This window comes from Hesperophylax consimilis, unplaced genomic scaffold (assembly GCF_061612785.1).
Source record: "Hesperophylax consimilis isolate HC1 unplaced genomic scaffold, BYU_Hcon_1.0 scaffold_55, whole genome shotgun sequence".
In the NCBI taxonomy this organism is placed as follows: Eukaryota; Metazoa; Arthropoda; class Insecta; order Trichoptera; family Limnephilidae; genus Hesperophylax; species Hesperophylax consimilis.
Genome location: NW_028301285.1, coordinates 284486 through 302510, shown reverse-complemented (window position 1 = coordinate 302510; position 18025 = coordinate 284486). Strand labels below are relative to the sequence as shown.

The window sequence follows — 18025 nt, the reverse complement described above, 5'->3', positions numbered from 1 at the left end:
CAAACGATTATGCGGTAGAGGTGTTATCAAAGTCGAAAGGTGATAAAAGCCGAATCACAAGGTGGAGGGACCTAACAATCGAGGAATTCAGGAAGTTTTTAGGGCTTATTTTCCACATGGGAACTATTAGGATGAATCGCCTAAACGACTATTGGAAGAAAAATCATTTATTCAACCTGCCAACATTTTCTCAATACATGGCTCGAGATAGGTTTCTACTTATCCTTAGAGTGCTTCACTTCAATAGTAATGAGGAAGAATCAACAAGTTTAGGAAAAATTCAGCCACTCATCGATTTTTTCAATGATAGGATGGAGATTATATATACTCCTACTAAAAATCTTTCCATCGATGAATCGCTGGTGCTCTGGAGAGGGAGACTATTGATCCGTCAATACATGAAAGGGAAAAAAGCGAAATATGGCATAAAACTGTATATGTTGGGTCAGTCAAATGGATTGGCCCTAAAAATAATTGTTTATGGTGGTGCAGTAGACATCGAACTCGGTGGTAAAGACCACACCAAACAAAGTGGTGAAGAAATTGATGGAAGGAAAGACTGGAGTCGGGCACAGTTTATACATGGAGAATTTCTATAATAGCGTTCCATTGACGGAGCATTTATTAGAAAACAAAACATTTGTTACTGGGACCCTCAGATCAAACCGGAAGGACACACCGAAGGAAGTTACTGAAAAAAAATTAAAAACCGGAGAGTCTACCAGCATGTATACAAATAAAGGGATATGCGTCACAAAATGGAAGGATCGACGTGAAATTGTGACGATATCTTCCGAATTCGATGGGCAATTGACGAAAACTACCAATCGTCGAGGAAAGGAGGTTTGTAAGCCAAAAATGATTATTGAATACAACAAACACATGAGCGGCGTAGATTTTCACAACCAAATGCTTGCCTACTACCCATGTCGTCGAAAAACTTTGAGGTGGTATAAGAAACTGGGAATTCACATTTTCCAATCAATGCTAATAAATGCTTACTATCTGTACAATGCACAAAGTGAGCGTAAGAAAAGTCTATATGATTTTAGACTGGAAGTAATCGATAATTTACTTGGTCCTCTTCTGCCATTCCTCGTCCACTAGTGTCAAATATAAGACATTTGCCAGCCCTATGCGAAAGAAACGACAAAGGAAAAGTAAAAAAAAGGCAATTCAAATATTGCTGGGAAAAAAATCAAAAACGGAACGATTCTAATTATTGCGGCAAGGAATGTCCACAGATGCCTGGATTTTGTATCGAACCCTGCTTTAGGAATTACCATGATGAAAATAATCTAGAAAAACCCCCATTGTTTCATTTCAAACCGATAATTACCTGTTCACGATGGTTTTGCCTGCACTTTCTCTTTTTATAACAATACTATATAATTACCCTCTTTAGGCGGTCAAAATCAATAACCGATTCACTGCTTTAGGAATTAACATGATGTAAATAATCTAGAAAAACCCCATTGTTTCATTTCAAACCGATAATTACCTGTTCACGATGGTTTTGCCTGCACTTTCTCTTTTTATAACAATACTGTTATAACAATACTATATAATTACCCTTTTTAGGCGGTCAAAATCAATTTGTTATAACTATACTATATATGACAAACTGCATGAACGTGGTGAAAGCAAAGATTGTGTGTAAGGACAGGGTAGTCTGGCGTTCTGTTTTCTCTGTTTACCCCGTTGTAGTAGTAAAAAAAATCAATCTTGAGTTTACTAATAATTTATAAAAAATATAATTTCTTGATGAGTAAATAGTACAGTAAATGTCTCGTGTAAACTCACCATTACGCAATGACGCCTACTATTTTGTCCTGCCAATTACATAACAACTGGAGAGTATGTAGCGCTGTCAGGCAGTGCGATTGGTAGGTGCGATCCCCAATAATAAACCAAACATGCAAAAGTCAGAATTTTTTTCGGATTAGGGAAGTAGTCCCGTTATGAAAATTTCGTATTTTATCAGCACAGTTGGTTTACGCCATATTAAAATAACGCAGTGAAAGTGTTAAAAGGCTTTTTACCATAGCCAAAGATAGGCAAGCAATTAAAAAGGCGACAGTACTTCAAGCATCTAGTGGAAAGTGGATCGAGATGCGCCGCAATATGATTACGGCATCGTGGTTTAAAGTGTGCAAACGGCGGCAAAATATCAGATGCGCTCCATCAGTCAAAAATATACTGTATCAGCAATCCTTATCAAATATTCCTTCAATTCGACACGAACAAAAACATGAATACAATGTCCTGAAGGAGCTTGCAGGACTAAAAAGCATTACCATAGAAAAGTGTGGTCTTTTCATAGACGAAGAGTATCCGTATATGGGTGCGACCCGAGACGGAATTTCTTCTGAAGACACCGTGATTGAAATTAAATATTCTTTCGCAGCATGCTCATATATGAAGCAGTATAATCCAAAAAAATTACCTTTTGGAAACTTAACAAAAATGGAGGAATGCTAGTAAATATATCTCACGACTGGTTTTACCAGGTTCGGGGCCAATTTCATGGAACAAAAAAGATATTTGTATGTTTGTTGTATGGATTGAACTCGGAATAAAAATCGAAAAATTTTACGGGATGACGAATTTTGGCAGACTAATATGGTTGAACAGCTGAAACGCTTTTACAATTTTTGCATGCTACCCGAATTAATTGATCCTCCACATAATCGCTGCATGCCTATTTGAAATCCTGAGAATTTAGAAAAGTGCATAATAAAGAAAAGAAGTAAAGTAAAATTGGTTTCAGCTAAAACCAAAACATGTAAGAAGGAATTGTTAAGAAGAAATCAATAACATTTTATTTCATTGAAGTGTCTTCAAAAGAAATTTTATTTATATATGTAGTCCACATATTTAGAGACAGGGAAGAGGGGGGTTGGAAAGTTCCTGGCTATTCAGTATTCAGATCTAGTCACTAAACATATCTACGCCGTTCTCAAGCAACTTTCAATCCTGAATTATGGTCTCTCACCAGGGTGATACTGAACGTATCTTCCACTTTGGAACGAGGTACAGATTCATTATATATACCTACCTATATAAAAAAAATTGATTCTACAATATGATATACTCATATAAATTAAATTAAATTTGTTTTGAATCCGTGACCTCAAATCAAACTAGACAATTTAGTATTAACTATTAACTATTAAGTATTAACTATTAAGTATTAACTATTATTTAGTATTAATTAATATTTGCCATTGTTCGGAATCTAAACGATTGTCTGCTCATACAAAGCGACTTAGTAAGGTTCGAAACGTTTTGCAATGAAAACAAAATTTACCTAAGCTACAATAAATGTAAACAAATAAGTTTCACTAAAAACCACAACGCTATCAAACACAATTATTGTATTGGTAATTATTTACTCGAGCGCGTTTACTGTATAAGAGATCTAGGCGTTCTTTTTGATTCCAAACTCCACTTCGATGCGCACATTGATAATATTGTGAATAAAGCTTATAGCATGCTAGGATTTGTCATCAGAAACAGCCGTGAATTTCGAAAACCTGAAACATATCTTCTTCTTTACCACACTCTAGTCCGTTCTCAACTTGAATACTGCACCTCCATATGGAATCCACTTTACGATATCTATAAAGAAAATATTGAAAGTATTCAAATAAATTTCTGCGATGCCTCAATTACAGAATGAGCGCACCCAAATGCGGGTACATAAATATGCTCTCGAGTTATAAAGTCTCCACTCTATCTAACCGGCGAACATACCTTGATCTCATGACTCTGTATAAAATCTGTAACAACGTTATTGACTGTCCCGACTTACTGAAATTAATAAACTTCAAAGTACCACCCAGAGTAACAAGGCTTAACGACTTATTCCACATTAGCAGGACGCGTACAAATGCTGGTGTCAGGGATCCAATCAGAAGAATGTGCGAATCACTTAATCAGAACCAAAACCTCAAGGACTCTGACTTATTTTTTGATACACGCACTACTTTTAGTAGAAAAATGAAGACTGTTTTCCTACAAAGTTCATAGTAAAAAACTTAGACATACTTGTTTAAATATGTATATATTTTTTAATTTCTGTTTAACCCCTCCGACTTTTCGCGAACTTGAAGCTAAGATGTCTTAACCGAAATGTCAATTTCACGAAAACGTTGTGTTATTACCGCCTCACAATCAAAGCTCTATAAATGAAACATTACTGAACGGAGCCGAATAGTAAAAACTGTTTTAGAAAGGTTACAAAATAGGCTTTCAAATTGTTGTATCATAAATAAATATTAACATTTGTAAATATTTAAATTTAGAATGGAAACATGAAAAAATTGTAAAAATGACTCACCTGTAATGTTTTATGTAAAAACGATACTAAAATCACGGATAATGTAAAAAAAAAAACACTTATTTCATCGTACAAATGTACAATAAACAATTCTGTCACTTCACTTTTTGACCATTTCATACAAAATATATTTTTAAAAAAAATAATTAAACTTCGGCACGTCAAACGGCTTTCTTGGCGTCGTTTTACGATTTGGCGGGTAAAATTTGCTTCCACTGAGTAGGTCTTTTTACGGGTTTCTATGGATAACTTTGAATAGAGATGTGAAGCTTCATTCAATACGAATATTCTACTTTTTGTTTTAGGGATGTCACTAGAAGAATAACGGAGTTATGACGATTTTTGTGGAAACACACGCGTTGACGTGTAAACACGCTTATTGTACTTGACTGCTATCGTTATTTTATCGTGTATATCTGCTTACGTTGCTGACCGGTTAACATTGTTTATCTATTTATATATATATATATATATATATTTTTTTTTGTTTTACCCAAATTTTTTCAAAAATAATTTGTAAATTCTTATAAGGATATTGCGCATTTCTTTCATATCTCTATTTGTAAAATAATATTCTTATGTATATATTTTTCCCCTATTTATAAGTCAAAATATTTGTAAATGTTTTTAACTGCTGTTTAAGTTAATTCGTGAGAAATAGTTTGGATGCAGGTAAATTCTCTAGTTGATGTTTTGTATATTCTTGTCAATTGATATCTGTATCTGTTTTTTCTCCTAAATAAAAAAAAAAAATATATAAAAAAAAAAAAAAAAAAAAAAAAAAAAACAATGCCCGGCCGCACTGCGAAACCAGGCTGGAACAAAGGCCAAGCCTTTTGTCACTCTTTATGTATTACGATGTGTACCTTTGTATGGGTACACATCGTAATACATCTCATCTATGTATGTATCAAAAAAAGTTCCAAATAAAAAGTTATATTAAATGTTGTGACTGAGAACCTCCTCCATGAATCAAGCTATCGTTATATTGCATTACATTCTAAAATATATTTTAACATCATTTTCAAAATCACAATATCTTTAATTAATAATAAATTGTTTTGCTCTGTGCGTGTTGATTTTGAATGGAACGCACTTGCCAGCTGCTGGTGCAGCGAGTTCGATATCCGAATTCGAGCTAGAAACATTTAATAGCGAGGGCCGTTAATGTACAGAAAAAGCAATCAAAGCAAAGTTAGGCAACCACACTCAATAGGTAGCCACAATTTGCTACACAAGTACGCGTTATTCGTAGTTGCTCACAGCATAAGGAAATAATAGCCACTTGAAATTTCAGCACTATAAAAATACACACGTAAAAAGAACTCACCAGCTGAGTTTCCAAGTCAACGTCTTCAACCGGGGTCCACTAAGCAGCACCGCTAAATCCCTGCACACGTCCAAAGACAGCCCCAAGCCCTCCCCATCGAGCACGGCTCCCGACACCACTCTCTGAGTGAGATCTAACCCATCACAAACACCCTCGTCCGAGGAACCAATATCACTATTGTCTTTCAAACTACCGGGAGAATTTGTAACACCATCGAGCCTATTACTATTTAAACACTCTTGATTATTTGTATTCTCGCTCGCCGTATTGGCGGAGCTTTTGGAATCGAGCCTTTTATTAGCGTTATTATCGCTTTCACTGCCTCTATCTTCCGGTTCTATGAATTTGATGGTCTTGCTCATGAGGTGAGAGCATTCCTCGACGCGCCGGTAGCATTGCTGGGACGGGTTGAGCGAGAAGGCGGTGAGGACGCACTCTGAGCTGACGCTGCAGTTGCTGGCGAAGAAGTCGGCCAGGTTGAGAAACCAGCCGGCGAGGAGGTGAGTGGTGGCCGTGGCAGCAGCACTTTCTTCGCTACTGAGTTTCTGGCGCTCCAGTTCATTCATGCCGGTGGTGAGGGCGCGGATGTAGAGCTCGCAGACGAAGGCACGCTGAGTTTCGCCAAACTGTAAACAAACCAAAGATGTTACAATAATTGAAACAACCAACAAACCATTGGGACTGCAAACAGTCGAAGTTCAGAACAATCCAAGGTTCTTTTTCTTCTTATGGCGGAGAAAGTTGGTGGAGGTTAAAGTGGAATACTGAGATTATTCAGCCAGCCGCCAGCTTAGGAAGGCACTCGATTCAGCACTGATATGCCATAGGAAAACTGGTGAAAGGAACATTCTTATACGTTATGTTGGTATTCGTCCCCATTTACACAATTCAAGTCCTTTAGACTTCATTTGTGCATCACAGAGCTACTGTGATTGCGCCGGATACGGTTCGGCGAGAGCGAGAATCTCAACAGTTTGATAGTTGGATCCACAACAAGGAGGAGGCTGAGTCAGGTAGTAGGACAATAAACAAAAGCATGTGTCAGGAGCATGAGTCACCCAATGAGCATTATTAAACTACTGTCAAGGGAATAAGGTGAACATGGGAGATAGCTGAGTCTGCTTGACTGTTACCTGGTGCTGGACCGCCCGGCAGACCGTGTATATGTGCAAGGCCGTCTCGGCCCGGTGCAGCAGCTTCCTGAGCATGGCCGGCAGTCTGTCAGGTCGCGAGGAGTACAGGGTGGCCAGCTGGGAGACCAGTGCCGTCAGCTGGTTTCCTTGGATCGGCAGCGCTAGACAAGTGGCGACCATGACCTTAAAAGACAAAATATAAAATATGTCATTGCTGCACTGCACAGAACCCCTAAAAAGAGATCAAATGTAGCAACTACTTGGAGTGACCCAGCGCCAAGGTGTTGGTTACCCAATAAATGGTTTCCGGAACGACAGTACCCATACAAAACATTTGGGATTGTTTGAGTACTGAACAAAGTTGATCTCATTTGTTCCTTCAAAATTATTAATTATTGATTCACCTACTTTACTACAAGTCATCCCTGTCAATATTCTAATTCGATAACATATTTAATCAGGAAAGCCTTCCTTCAACAAACACTGGACTTGATGTTAAAAATATAAAAAAAACATAAGTGCGACCTCTAATAGAATATGTTTTTCAAAAATGGAGTACATTTGTCGCAAAAGATCTAACAGAGTACAGAGACGATTTACAAATATACCAAGAGCTTTTAAAGACCGGCAATATGAAGATAGTCTCAAGGAACTAAGATTACCAAAGTTAAAAGTAATGGGTTTGAACATTTTATCTGGACATTATACTGGCATCCGAGAAATCTTCACCACCGATAAAAATATTAATAACAAAACACCTTTTGCATCCAATCCTAGGAAACACATTCTTGCAAGTGGAGTAGTGGATGCTTGGAACAAACTTCCACAACATGTCATCCATTCTACTCATATAAACCTATTCAAAGCTCGAAAAACCATGTATGATCGTGTGAGAAATGTGGACATGCGCAAAGAGTGCAAAGCTAATATAAGCGTAATGAGTAAGATTAAGAAAGGACGCTTAGATGGTTTGGGCATGTAGAGCGAATAAGCAAAGAAAGGAGTGTAAGGAGAATATATCATGCGAATGGTAGCAGAAGTTGAGGACGCTCGACATGACACCATCAAGTGAATCAAATACCTACTCGAGTCGGGCCATGTTAAGAGTCAGAATAATAGAAAAGTATGTATGAGACGATATACAGGGTGTATCGGCAAGTACCCGGCAAACTTTAACCAACTATTCATCAGCACATTTGGAGTAAAAAATGTTATGGGCGCTTTGCTGTCCGGTAACATTTTTTTTCCATTAAAAACAAAAAATAAATAAAAAATCCACACTCCGTCACTGTCATTTGCATTGCTTCTCTGTTCAACAGTTGTTATTAGCAAGTGTGTCAAAAAGTGTCCTAGCCCTTTCGTACACACTAAATAATAATAGTTAAAAATGAGACGAATGGCGCCGTACCATTTTGTTGTGATTGTAAAAGCGCACCAACGTAGGTACGTACGTACATTATTCAACGAAACTCGAACAAAATATTGCCAGACGGGTTTTCAAACTTTGACAAAGGATAAAACATTGGTGACATGTGGTGAAAATATGAATAGTAAATTTTTTATTAAAAAAAAATGTTACCGGACAGCAAAGTGCCCATAACATTTTTTACTCCAAATGTGCTGATGAATAGCTGGTTAAAGTTTGTCGGGTACGTGCCGATACACCCTGTATATATATGATATATGAATGTGAATGAGGCAAGAAGTGTGTGCCAAGACCTAGTTGTTTGGCGGTCCGTCCTCTCTGTCTACCCCTGCGGTAAACGTCAATATTAAAGCATTACTGTTACTCATTGTGAAATCAGATATGAGCGCATCAGCAGGATGCTGCCTGCCCCTTAACTTTTTCGCCGCTACGCGCATCAATTCATGCGAAAATAATTTGTGCCCCCAACGCTACCCGCATCATATGATGCGTTTGACTTTAGCGGCTGTATACTACGTAAATACACGACGAATTTAGCAGATAACTGAACCAAAAAATAGTTCAATCCTTTATCTTACTGACATCCGACGTTTGCTGGTTAAAATATAATAAATTGTTTACATAAAACATTGTGAAGGCGATGATTCGTTAAATCTTCATTCAGTCATTTGAATGTCGCGCCGCTGAACCGTTGTGTCATCCATAGTATTTCTTAGGTGATCCAATCAGCTTTGATGGACTTATGCGTCGATGTAAAATATTGACCGATTTCTATTTTGCGAATCTTTAAGTAATTTATTTTTCTGTGGTACATTAGTTTGTTTGTGAACTTAAGTGACGTGACGTGTTTTAAAAATAGTTATTATGTAGCCTGAACCGTCATTTAAAACCTTTATTGAGAGAAGCATTCTCAAATTCCCTTTCGCGTGGCACTTTCCCGCTCTTTTTCAGCACCTTGTGTTGGTCAAGTGGTCACCAGATGCTACACAAAAGTAAAGCGTCCCCTATGCGACTTTTGTTTACGGCATTCTTTCTCATTAGCGTTTTAAATTCCGTCGCTGGCGTTGTCGTTGCGAAGAGCTCCGAATTTATAACGATTTTTCCCGTATATAATTATTTTAAGTGTATAATTATTTCAAGATAATACATTATATTATAACAGCGAGGCTGTTCGAAGTATTTTTTAAATTTTTAACTGTTTAAAAACGGATAAAACACGTGGTAAACACGACGGAAAAGTTCGTCAGTTCGTCGGCCATTTTGTGTTGTTTGCTTATTTACATTGTGTTTTGTGTACCTTGTGTTTTGTGTTTTGGTTTCTTGTCCAATTAACAATGAGTGGCTCCGAGATGTCATCATCCGATTCGGTAGAGATGACGGTAGAAGAAGTGAACAAGATTATTTTGCCAAAACAAGATGAGCCGAAACGAAAGTTGCCGAAATCGACCAAATCTACGAAAAAAACATCGCATTGATAAACTCACGGCTCAAGTGGAGCACATTAGCTCGTTTATTCAGGATTTTATGGCGTCTAGAACATACGAAGATAGGAGAAACTTGGATTCCGACGAGGACGCATCATCGGAAGATCAAGAGATACACGTGGAGAGAAATTCACGATCTTCGCTAGGGATGGGATTAGTAAATCCTAATCATGAATTCAAGGAATTAAACCTATCGATGGCGGAAACCACGTGTAAGGAACCTACAGTTCCTAAGGCTGACGCAAACCGCGTAAAGAAAATCGAAGATTTACAACACTTCGGTTCGCCTGAATGGAACGAAGTAAGGTATGGGGAGGTCGTACGAAAATACCTGGCCAACCCCATGTTCAACCAGTTGGAGGTTAATGGAGAGTTCCTGCATTTGAATAAGGCAGAGCAATACGCGGGATCACTTGTTGCAGCAAAATGAGTGCCTCAAGAAATCTCTTCAGGAACTGGTAAACTGGAGTGCAGAGGAAGGCAAGGAATTGTCAGCAGGTTCCCTCTTCAAGAAAGTGGAGTCGCTATTTGCCCCGGATACGCAATATCAGACAGTGACCAAAGATGTCCTGCAGATGGTCTGTGGAAGGAGAGCAAATGCGATCCAGCATCGTAGGGACGAGATCCTTAACGAGATAAAGAGCCGTTACGTACGGGAGGCAGTCAAAAATATTCCTCCAGCAGCGGGTTATCTTTTTGAACCAATGAAGCTAGAATCCCAGATTCAGCGGATGGGAGGACTGGATAAATGCTTCCCACATTCAAGCTTCGACCCTCAGCCATCAACCAGCTCGCAGATGCCCAAGAAAGTGCCAGTGAGGAAGCCTTTTCGTGAGAGCAGGCCCTTTCGGGAAAGCAGGACGTTTCGGGACAACAAGCCCTTCCGAGACAACAAAGCCCCCCGCGGAGGGCGATCTAATCAAGATGCAAGAGGTGCGGACAAGAGGGGACCAGCCAAACCACGAAGGAATTTTGGCAACAAGGATAGGCTATGACTATCCGGAGAAGGCGTTTCAGGGGGGGCAATTGCAGCACTTTATAAGCAAATGGGAAGAATTAGAAGCACCACCAACACTGCTAACCATGTTGCGAGGGTACAAGCTACCCTTTCGGCAGAAACCCCCTCTTAGTATAGTGGCAGACACGGTAAGCTCAACTTATAAAACCCAAATCACAGACGAAATGACACGACAAATAGACAAAATGAAAAAGGAAAAGATATTGGAATCAGCTTCAATATCGCCTTCCTTTCTGTCACGGATGTTTCTCATACCGAAGCAAGACGGGTCATTTAGGCCGGTCTTCAACCTTCGTCGTTTGAACAATTTCTTAGCTATTAGCAAATTCAGACTTATTAATGTTAATAAGGTTGCAACATTTATTCAACCAGGCGACTGGATGGTTAAAGTGGACCTTTCTCAAGCCTACTTTCATCTTCCAATTCATGAGAATCATCGCCGTTTTTTGAGACTGATTTTTAATGGAGAACTGCTTCAAATGACATGTTTGCCTTTTGGACTAGCCTCAGCTCCAAAGGTTTTTGCTTCACTTACCAATTGGATAGCGCAAAAATTAAGAGACAAAGGTCTCAGAATAATTGTTTACTTAGATGATTTTTTGATAGTACATCAAAATGAGAATATATTGAAAATGCATACATTCGAAACTATTTCAATGTTACAAACTCTTGGGTGGATAATACAATTCAGTAAATCCACTCTGTGTCCAGTTCAGAAAATTGAATATTTGGGAATTTCATGGAATTCAAGGGACGACTTAAAAGGCCTCCCGCAAACTAAAATAGCGAAAATAACAAATTTACTGAAACAATACATTAATCTAGGAAGGTGGTCACTTGAGCAGGCCCAGAGCCTCTTGGGTACCCTCCATTTTGCTAGTTTCGCCATTCATAGAGGCAGGCTTAACCTTCGCATGTTACAGTGTGCCAGTCGCAAGCTGCCTGCATTCAAACCGAGACGACTCCATCCCATTCCTCGAACAGCGATAGAGGAGCTGAGATGGTGGAGCAGGTCCCTGCAGACGTGGTCACCAATGCATCAAGCAGTGATTCGTCACACCCTCACGACCGACGCCTCGGACTGGGGATGGGGTGCGCAGCTAGACGACCTCAGATTGAGTGGAGCTTGGTCCCAAACACAGCAACCTCTCCACAGCAATGTCAAGGAAACGCTCGCCGTGCTGGCAGCACTTACTCCTCACGGGCCAGAGCTGTCAGACTCGGGTCTCCTGATCCAGTCAGACAACAAATCGGTGGTCGCGTACCTTCGCAACGAAGGCGGCACACGATCCAAGACATTGCTCGAAGCGACTCGTCAAGTCCTTCAGATGACAGACACGTATCGCATTTCACTGTCTGCTCACTACCTACCAGGAAGGTTCAACGAGGTGGCAGATCAACTCTCCAGAAAACGGGAACCTCCGGAGTGGCATCTTTTACCAGCAGCAACAAAATTGATTTTTGCAAAATGGGGGAGACCAACTATAGACCTGTTTGCATCGGAGACAGCTCACGTTGTAGAAGATTATGTGTCCCTAAATGTATTCGACAAAGAGGCAAGTTTTGTCAACGCTTGGACTCGAGAGTGGGATTTTCCTCTAGCTTGGGTGTTCCCCCCTCCATGCCTCATGCCGAGAGTTCTCGCACACCTCAACCGGGCCAAGGGCCTATACCTGATTGTAGCCCCGAGATGGAAGAAAGTATTCTGGAGACCAGACTTGAAAAGTCGAGCGACGAGCCCTCCTTTCACCATAATGAACCTGACAGAAGTGCTGATAGACACCAGAACCTTGAAACCCCCTCCACAAGTAGAGGATTTTATTTTGGAGGTGTGGAAGTGCCGGGGTGGAGTCAGTCATTAACAGATTGGTCGGACAAACAGAAAGAATTTTTAAAGTCAGGTTGGAGAGAATCCACACTTAAAACATATAAACCGGCATGGCTTAGGTGGCAAAAGTGGGCATTAAATCACGGGGTAAACCCGAATGTCCCTACAGGAAGTAACCTGGCAAGATTTTTAACAGATCTTAGTTTAGAAGACAATTTCTCTCCCAGCACAATTCGACTCCATAAATCGGTAGTAACAACTTTCAGTAGCCCGGAAGAAGGAAACCTAAGCTCACACCCTCTAGTCAGACAAGTTCTCAAAGCCGCAGCATTAAGGCATCCTAAACTGTCTAAGCCTCCTATCTGGGATCCCAGAATGGTGTTGACCTGGTTAGAAGCTAACCCACCCAAAAAGTTGAGTCTCTTTGAAGTCTCGAGAAGGGCAGCGACTTTACTTTTGTTAGCTTCGGGACGAAGAGTGCATGACCTGACCTTGTTACAGTGTTCGCCAGACAAACTATCCATAAATAAGGAAGGGGTCTCGTTGTGGCCAGTTTTCGGATCCAAAACTGACTCTGCTACATACCAACAGTCAGGTTGGAGGTTGAGAAACGGAAATCAGCCAAATATAGACCCAGCATACTGGATTAAGAAACTGATTGAAACCTCCAAAGAAAGGAGGGAAACAAAGCAGAATTTAACAGAACTCTTCATCACTACATCGGGAGCAGTTAAGGCAGCTTCAAGAACAGTCATCGCCCGTTGGGTCAAAACAATTCTAGAAGAAGCTAAGATCACAGCTGCCCCGGGAAGTGTACGGGCAGCAGTGGCGTCACTTAACTGGCTGGATAATTTTAGACTGGATGACATCCTGGCTCGAGGCAACTGGAGGAGCCGGGACACCTTTGCCAAATTCTACAGAAGGGAAGTTAACACTCCCCTAGAGGTAAATAGGGCATTGTCTGTAGCCTCCCTATTCCACCCACTGTACCACGTGAGTATACCTGTATTATATAGATTGCGGACGTGTTTTAACCGCTCCGGTTTGTTTGATCCTTTCAGAAGGTTTCCCTTGCTAAGAGATCGCTGAAAATTGTTCAGCATCCGTGTTTTATATAGTGCTTACCTTCTTATTTCACGAAATGTGCGTAACTTCTACCGTTTAGCCGGAATTTGCAATTATTATAGCATTTTAAACCGATTAATTTTTAAAAGTGAAGCTAGAACGAAGATTTCTCAATGCAGTCGAAGATTTTATACCTGACTCAAGTGTCAAGTGGTGTTGGGATTTACGGGACCTTTTCAACCGAGGATGTCTGCATGGAGGACAGATAAGCCATATTTTGTTTAAAGTTTTTGTCTTTGTTTTTATTTTCTGTTTTTGTTTATGTATTTTGTTACAGATGACACTCATAAACTTCACTTTGACTTTGGTTCAAGATTTTGCTTATGATAGCCTGCGATAAGCGAGCCCTAAGGGTCTGAGACAGAGGTGTGAAATCGTCAGATCACGACAATAGAAAGAATGTATTGGAGCCAGGAAGGAGTCTGAAAGGGTCGAGAAGATGCACTAGGTGGCATGAAAGGCTGGGAGGTGACTGGAGAGACTAAGGTAAACTAGGATGAGGTGATTTTGCACAGCGGTGCTGCCAAGGTCTGTTATCTATGTGAGGATATTGTGTCGGCGCTCTTTATTGGCAGCAGACACATGTCAGCGCTATATTAGCGGCGGACACATGCCTGAACGGATGACGAGCCTCGTGCTGGCACAGTTGGTGGACGGGGTAGTCTCTCTCCCTGCAGCAGCTGGTACAGTTCCTTCGCTACCTAGGACTCTTGCAGCAGAGTCTCCATCTTCTGTCTTCGTCGAGCGTCACAGCGGTGCTGCCAAGGTTTGTTGTCTATGTGAGGATGTTGTGTCAGCGCTCTTTATTGGCAGCAGATACATGTCAGCGCTATATTGGCGGCAGACACATGCCTGAACGGATGACGAACCTCGTGCTGGCACAGTTGGTCTAAATAACAAATGTAGATCCTAGGAAATAAATTGTACAGCGCCCTTGAGGTGATTTTTCACAAAAACGGCGCTATACAAATTATCCAATTATTATTATTATTATTATTAGGTATTCCAGTTTTTTGACGTATTATAATAGTATCAGCGCCCTTGAGGTGTTTTTGCACAAAAACGGCGCTATAAAAGTCATCCAACTATTATTATTATTATTATTATTATTATTATTATCACATTAGCGTTAGTGGTCACCAGTCGATAACAAACAGATCTCAATAAAGGTTTTAAATGACGGTTCAGGCTACATAATAAAATAGTTTTACCTACCAATAAAACTTATATTATGTACCTAACCTCATTTAAAACCTAGGCAATCACTGCCTGGTGAGAACTAATGAGAAAGAATGCCGTAAACAAAAGTCGCATAGGGGACGCTTTACTTTTGTGTAGCATCTGGTGACCACTTGTCCAACACAGGGTGCTGAAAAAGAGCGGGAAAGTGCCACGCGAAAGGGAATTTGAGAATGCTTCTCTCAATAAAGGTTTTAAATGACGGTTCAGGCTACATAATAGTAAAACTGCCTGTGTAAACCTTTAATTTGTAATCTTCTCCATGATATATTGGTGTATAACCGTTTTATGGAGAACATGAAAAAAAAAAAATAATAATAATAATAAATATTTTCAGACTTGGGTTTGAACTTTACAATCCATTTTTTCAAGCTAAATGATACAGAACGGGCTGAAATTTTGGAATAGTGGTGAGAATCATGGTCTGAAACGAAATAATTCTAAAAATTTGCATTCAGTTGAATCTTTGTAAAAATCATAATTCCTACCGGCACTGATTTTAGACTTGGGTTCGAATTTTAAAAGCCATTTTTTCAGGCTCTATGATACCAAACGGACTTATATTTTTGAATAGGCATTAGAAACATATTTCAAAACGAAATTAGACACAAAATCAGCATAATGTTGTAATTTCGAAGAATCATCATTCTTATAGGTGTGGCGTCGAGAAAAATCTACATTAAATAATTAATAATAAACCGATCGACCTACTCCCGAATTATGTACCTGCAGTTCAAATCGTAAACAAAGCAACCTACGTACTGCAAGTAGGTACATACCTACCTGTCTACCAGGTGACAATACGTCACGAGCCGTCTTACACATTACGAGAACTCGCCAGAAGGAACGAGTCTGCCGCCTATGCATAATTGCCGCGCTATCGAAGGTTCCTGAAACGTACAGTCTGTGCGAGTGCCTAGGATTTAGTTGCCATCCACCTACCTACTGCCGCCGTCGGCCGTGTAGTATAAATAAGCCCGACGCAGCGAGTCAGTCAGTCAGTCATCAGTTACCGTTCCGCCGTCAGCCTACAAGGATCAACGAGTGATCACCCGCGCTCACGCTAGCGCGAAGGACACGTACCCGGCTTCGCCCCTATCATCATGGACTCTATCGGGACATCATCTTAGCGCCTCGGCCGTGTCCATGGCCAGCGCTACATCGGATTACAAGCGCCCTGGTTCCAGCGTCTCTGACCAGCGCTTCTTCCACGCCATCATGACCACCACGAGGACACGCTGCATCCTCACTGGTCTACATCGTTCCCGCTCAACCGCCTACAAGGTCTGCCGCACCTTCGGCCTTCTCGTCAGCACTGGAGTGCCTGAAGACCTACGTTCTTCGCCAGTGCCTGACCTACATCGAGTCCCGGTCACCAGCGCCCGGCGTCAACTCACTGACCCGCGCTTGACCAGCACATCACTGCAGCAACCGGAGTATTCATCATCTGTCCTACATCATCTCCTCGTCACGGCAACTGACTCACCAATAAAACACATGTGACCTTCACAACCTTCTTTCATTTCGTGCCTAACCACTGATCCCCAAATAGGCACTAATTTAAGACTTGGGTTCGAACATTACAATCCATTTTTTCAGGCAAAATGATACAGAACGGGCTGAAATTTTGGAATCGTGGTTAGAATCATGGTCCAAAACGAAATATTTCAAAAAATCTGCATTAAGTTGAATCTTTTTAAAAATCATAATTCCTACCGGCACTGATTTCAGACTTGGGTTCGAATTTTAAAAGCCATTTTTTCAGGCTCTATGAGATACCAAACGGCCTGATATTTTTGAATAGGCATAAGAAACATATTTCAAAACGAAATTAGACACAAAATCAGCATAATGTTGTAATTTCGAAGAATCATCATTCTTATAGGCACAAATTAAAGACTTGGGTTCGAATTTAAAAATCTATTTTTTTTCAGGCTATATGGTACCAAACGGGCTGAGACTTCCATGTCATGATTTAAATAAAGCATGTAACTTTGACTATCAAATATGATTGTGATAAAATTTAGACTCCAATTAATCCCAGATGATGCAATACAAATCATAAATTTAATGTACCCACAATAAACATTAAAGGTTTCATAGTTAAAAAAAATAATTATTGAAAAAAAAAATTGTTTTTGTTTTTACTTGAGTCAACTCCAACGAAACCAATTGAACCGATAAAATGACTTTAAATCCTTCCTAGAAGATATCATTAAATCACCTCGCATAGCCCCAAAGAAAATCAACAAAATAAACAAACAATATAACCTCTTCTTGTCGATCGTCTCGTCCAGACTTTCTGGAATCGATGGCGAATGGAGTATCTGAACACGCTGCAATCGCGTCAGAAATGGAATACAAATTCGAATCCAATAACGAAAGGCACCGTGGTAATAATTAAGAGTGACAATATCGCACCACTACAATGGCCTATTGGCGTAGTGGTAAACGTCCACCCCGGCGTAGATGGGGTGATCCGCGTTGCGGACGTTAAGACTAACTCCGGAACATATCGCAGGGCAGTCGTTAAACTCTGTCCCCTGCCTACACAATAACTTTAACGTTATCTTAGATTTAGTTAATTTAGAATTTAGTTCTACCGCGGGTTCAGTATTGTTTATTGAATCCTTTCATAACGTGTTTTTGTTTTTCATTTTTTTTTTCTTTGTTGTATTAGTTACTTTGACCATTGGTCAAGGCGGGGGGCATGCTCGGGCCAGTTATTGTTGCATAGTATTTGGTTCGAGTTGTTTCTCGCCCGCGTTCCGCGCGTTTACCTACATCAAGTCAGTTGTTAAAGTATCGCGCCGCCCGCAAGGTTCCGCTTCCGCATAACCTATATTGAGTTATTAAACCCACCGCGCCGCGCTGTATACGGCAAATGTTAAACCGCATAGAACGCCGTGAAGAGTGCATAAAAATAGCAATATATAACGCATTGAACCATTTCGCAATTCTAATATCACCATTCCTTTTCCTTGACCTCCTCCAATACTAACAATTACCCCCACCTGTGATCAGTGGCGGTTCGTGGTCTTTTTAACAGGGGGTTCAGAAATTCAAGAGAAGATAAACAAATCTAATTAAAATTTACTTA

The 18025-nt window shown here is 40.2% G+C and overlaps 1 protein-coding gene across 1 annotated transcript in view; it reads right to left on the bottom strand.

The window, feature by feature from the left end:
* The window catches only part of LOC149408825 (uncharacterized), a 286048-nt gene that overhangs the window by 40389 nt on the left and 227634 nt on the right, over positions 1-18025 (bottom strand). Inside the window, exons 32-33 of the mRNA XM_089650404.1 lie at positions 6806-6988; positions 5673-6298 (exon numbers count right to left, since the gene is read on the bottom strand). Coding sequence (XP_089506530.1) covers positions 5673-6298; positions 6806-6988 — 809 coding nt within the window. The remainder of the gene's footprint in view (positions 1-5672; positions 6299-6805; positions 6989-18025) is intronic.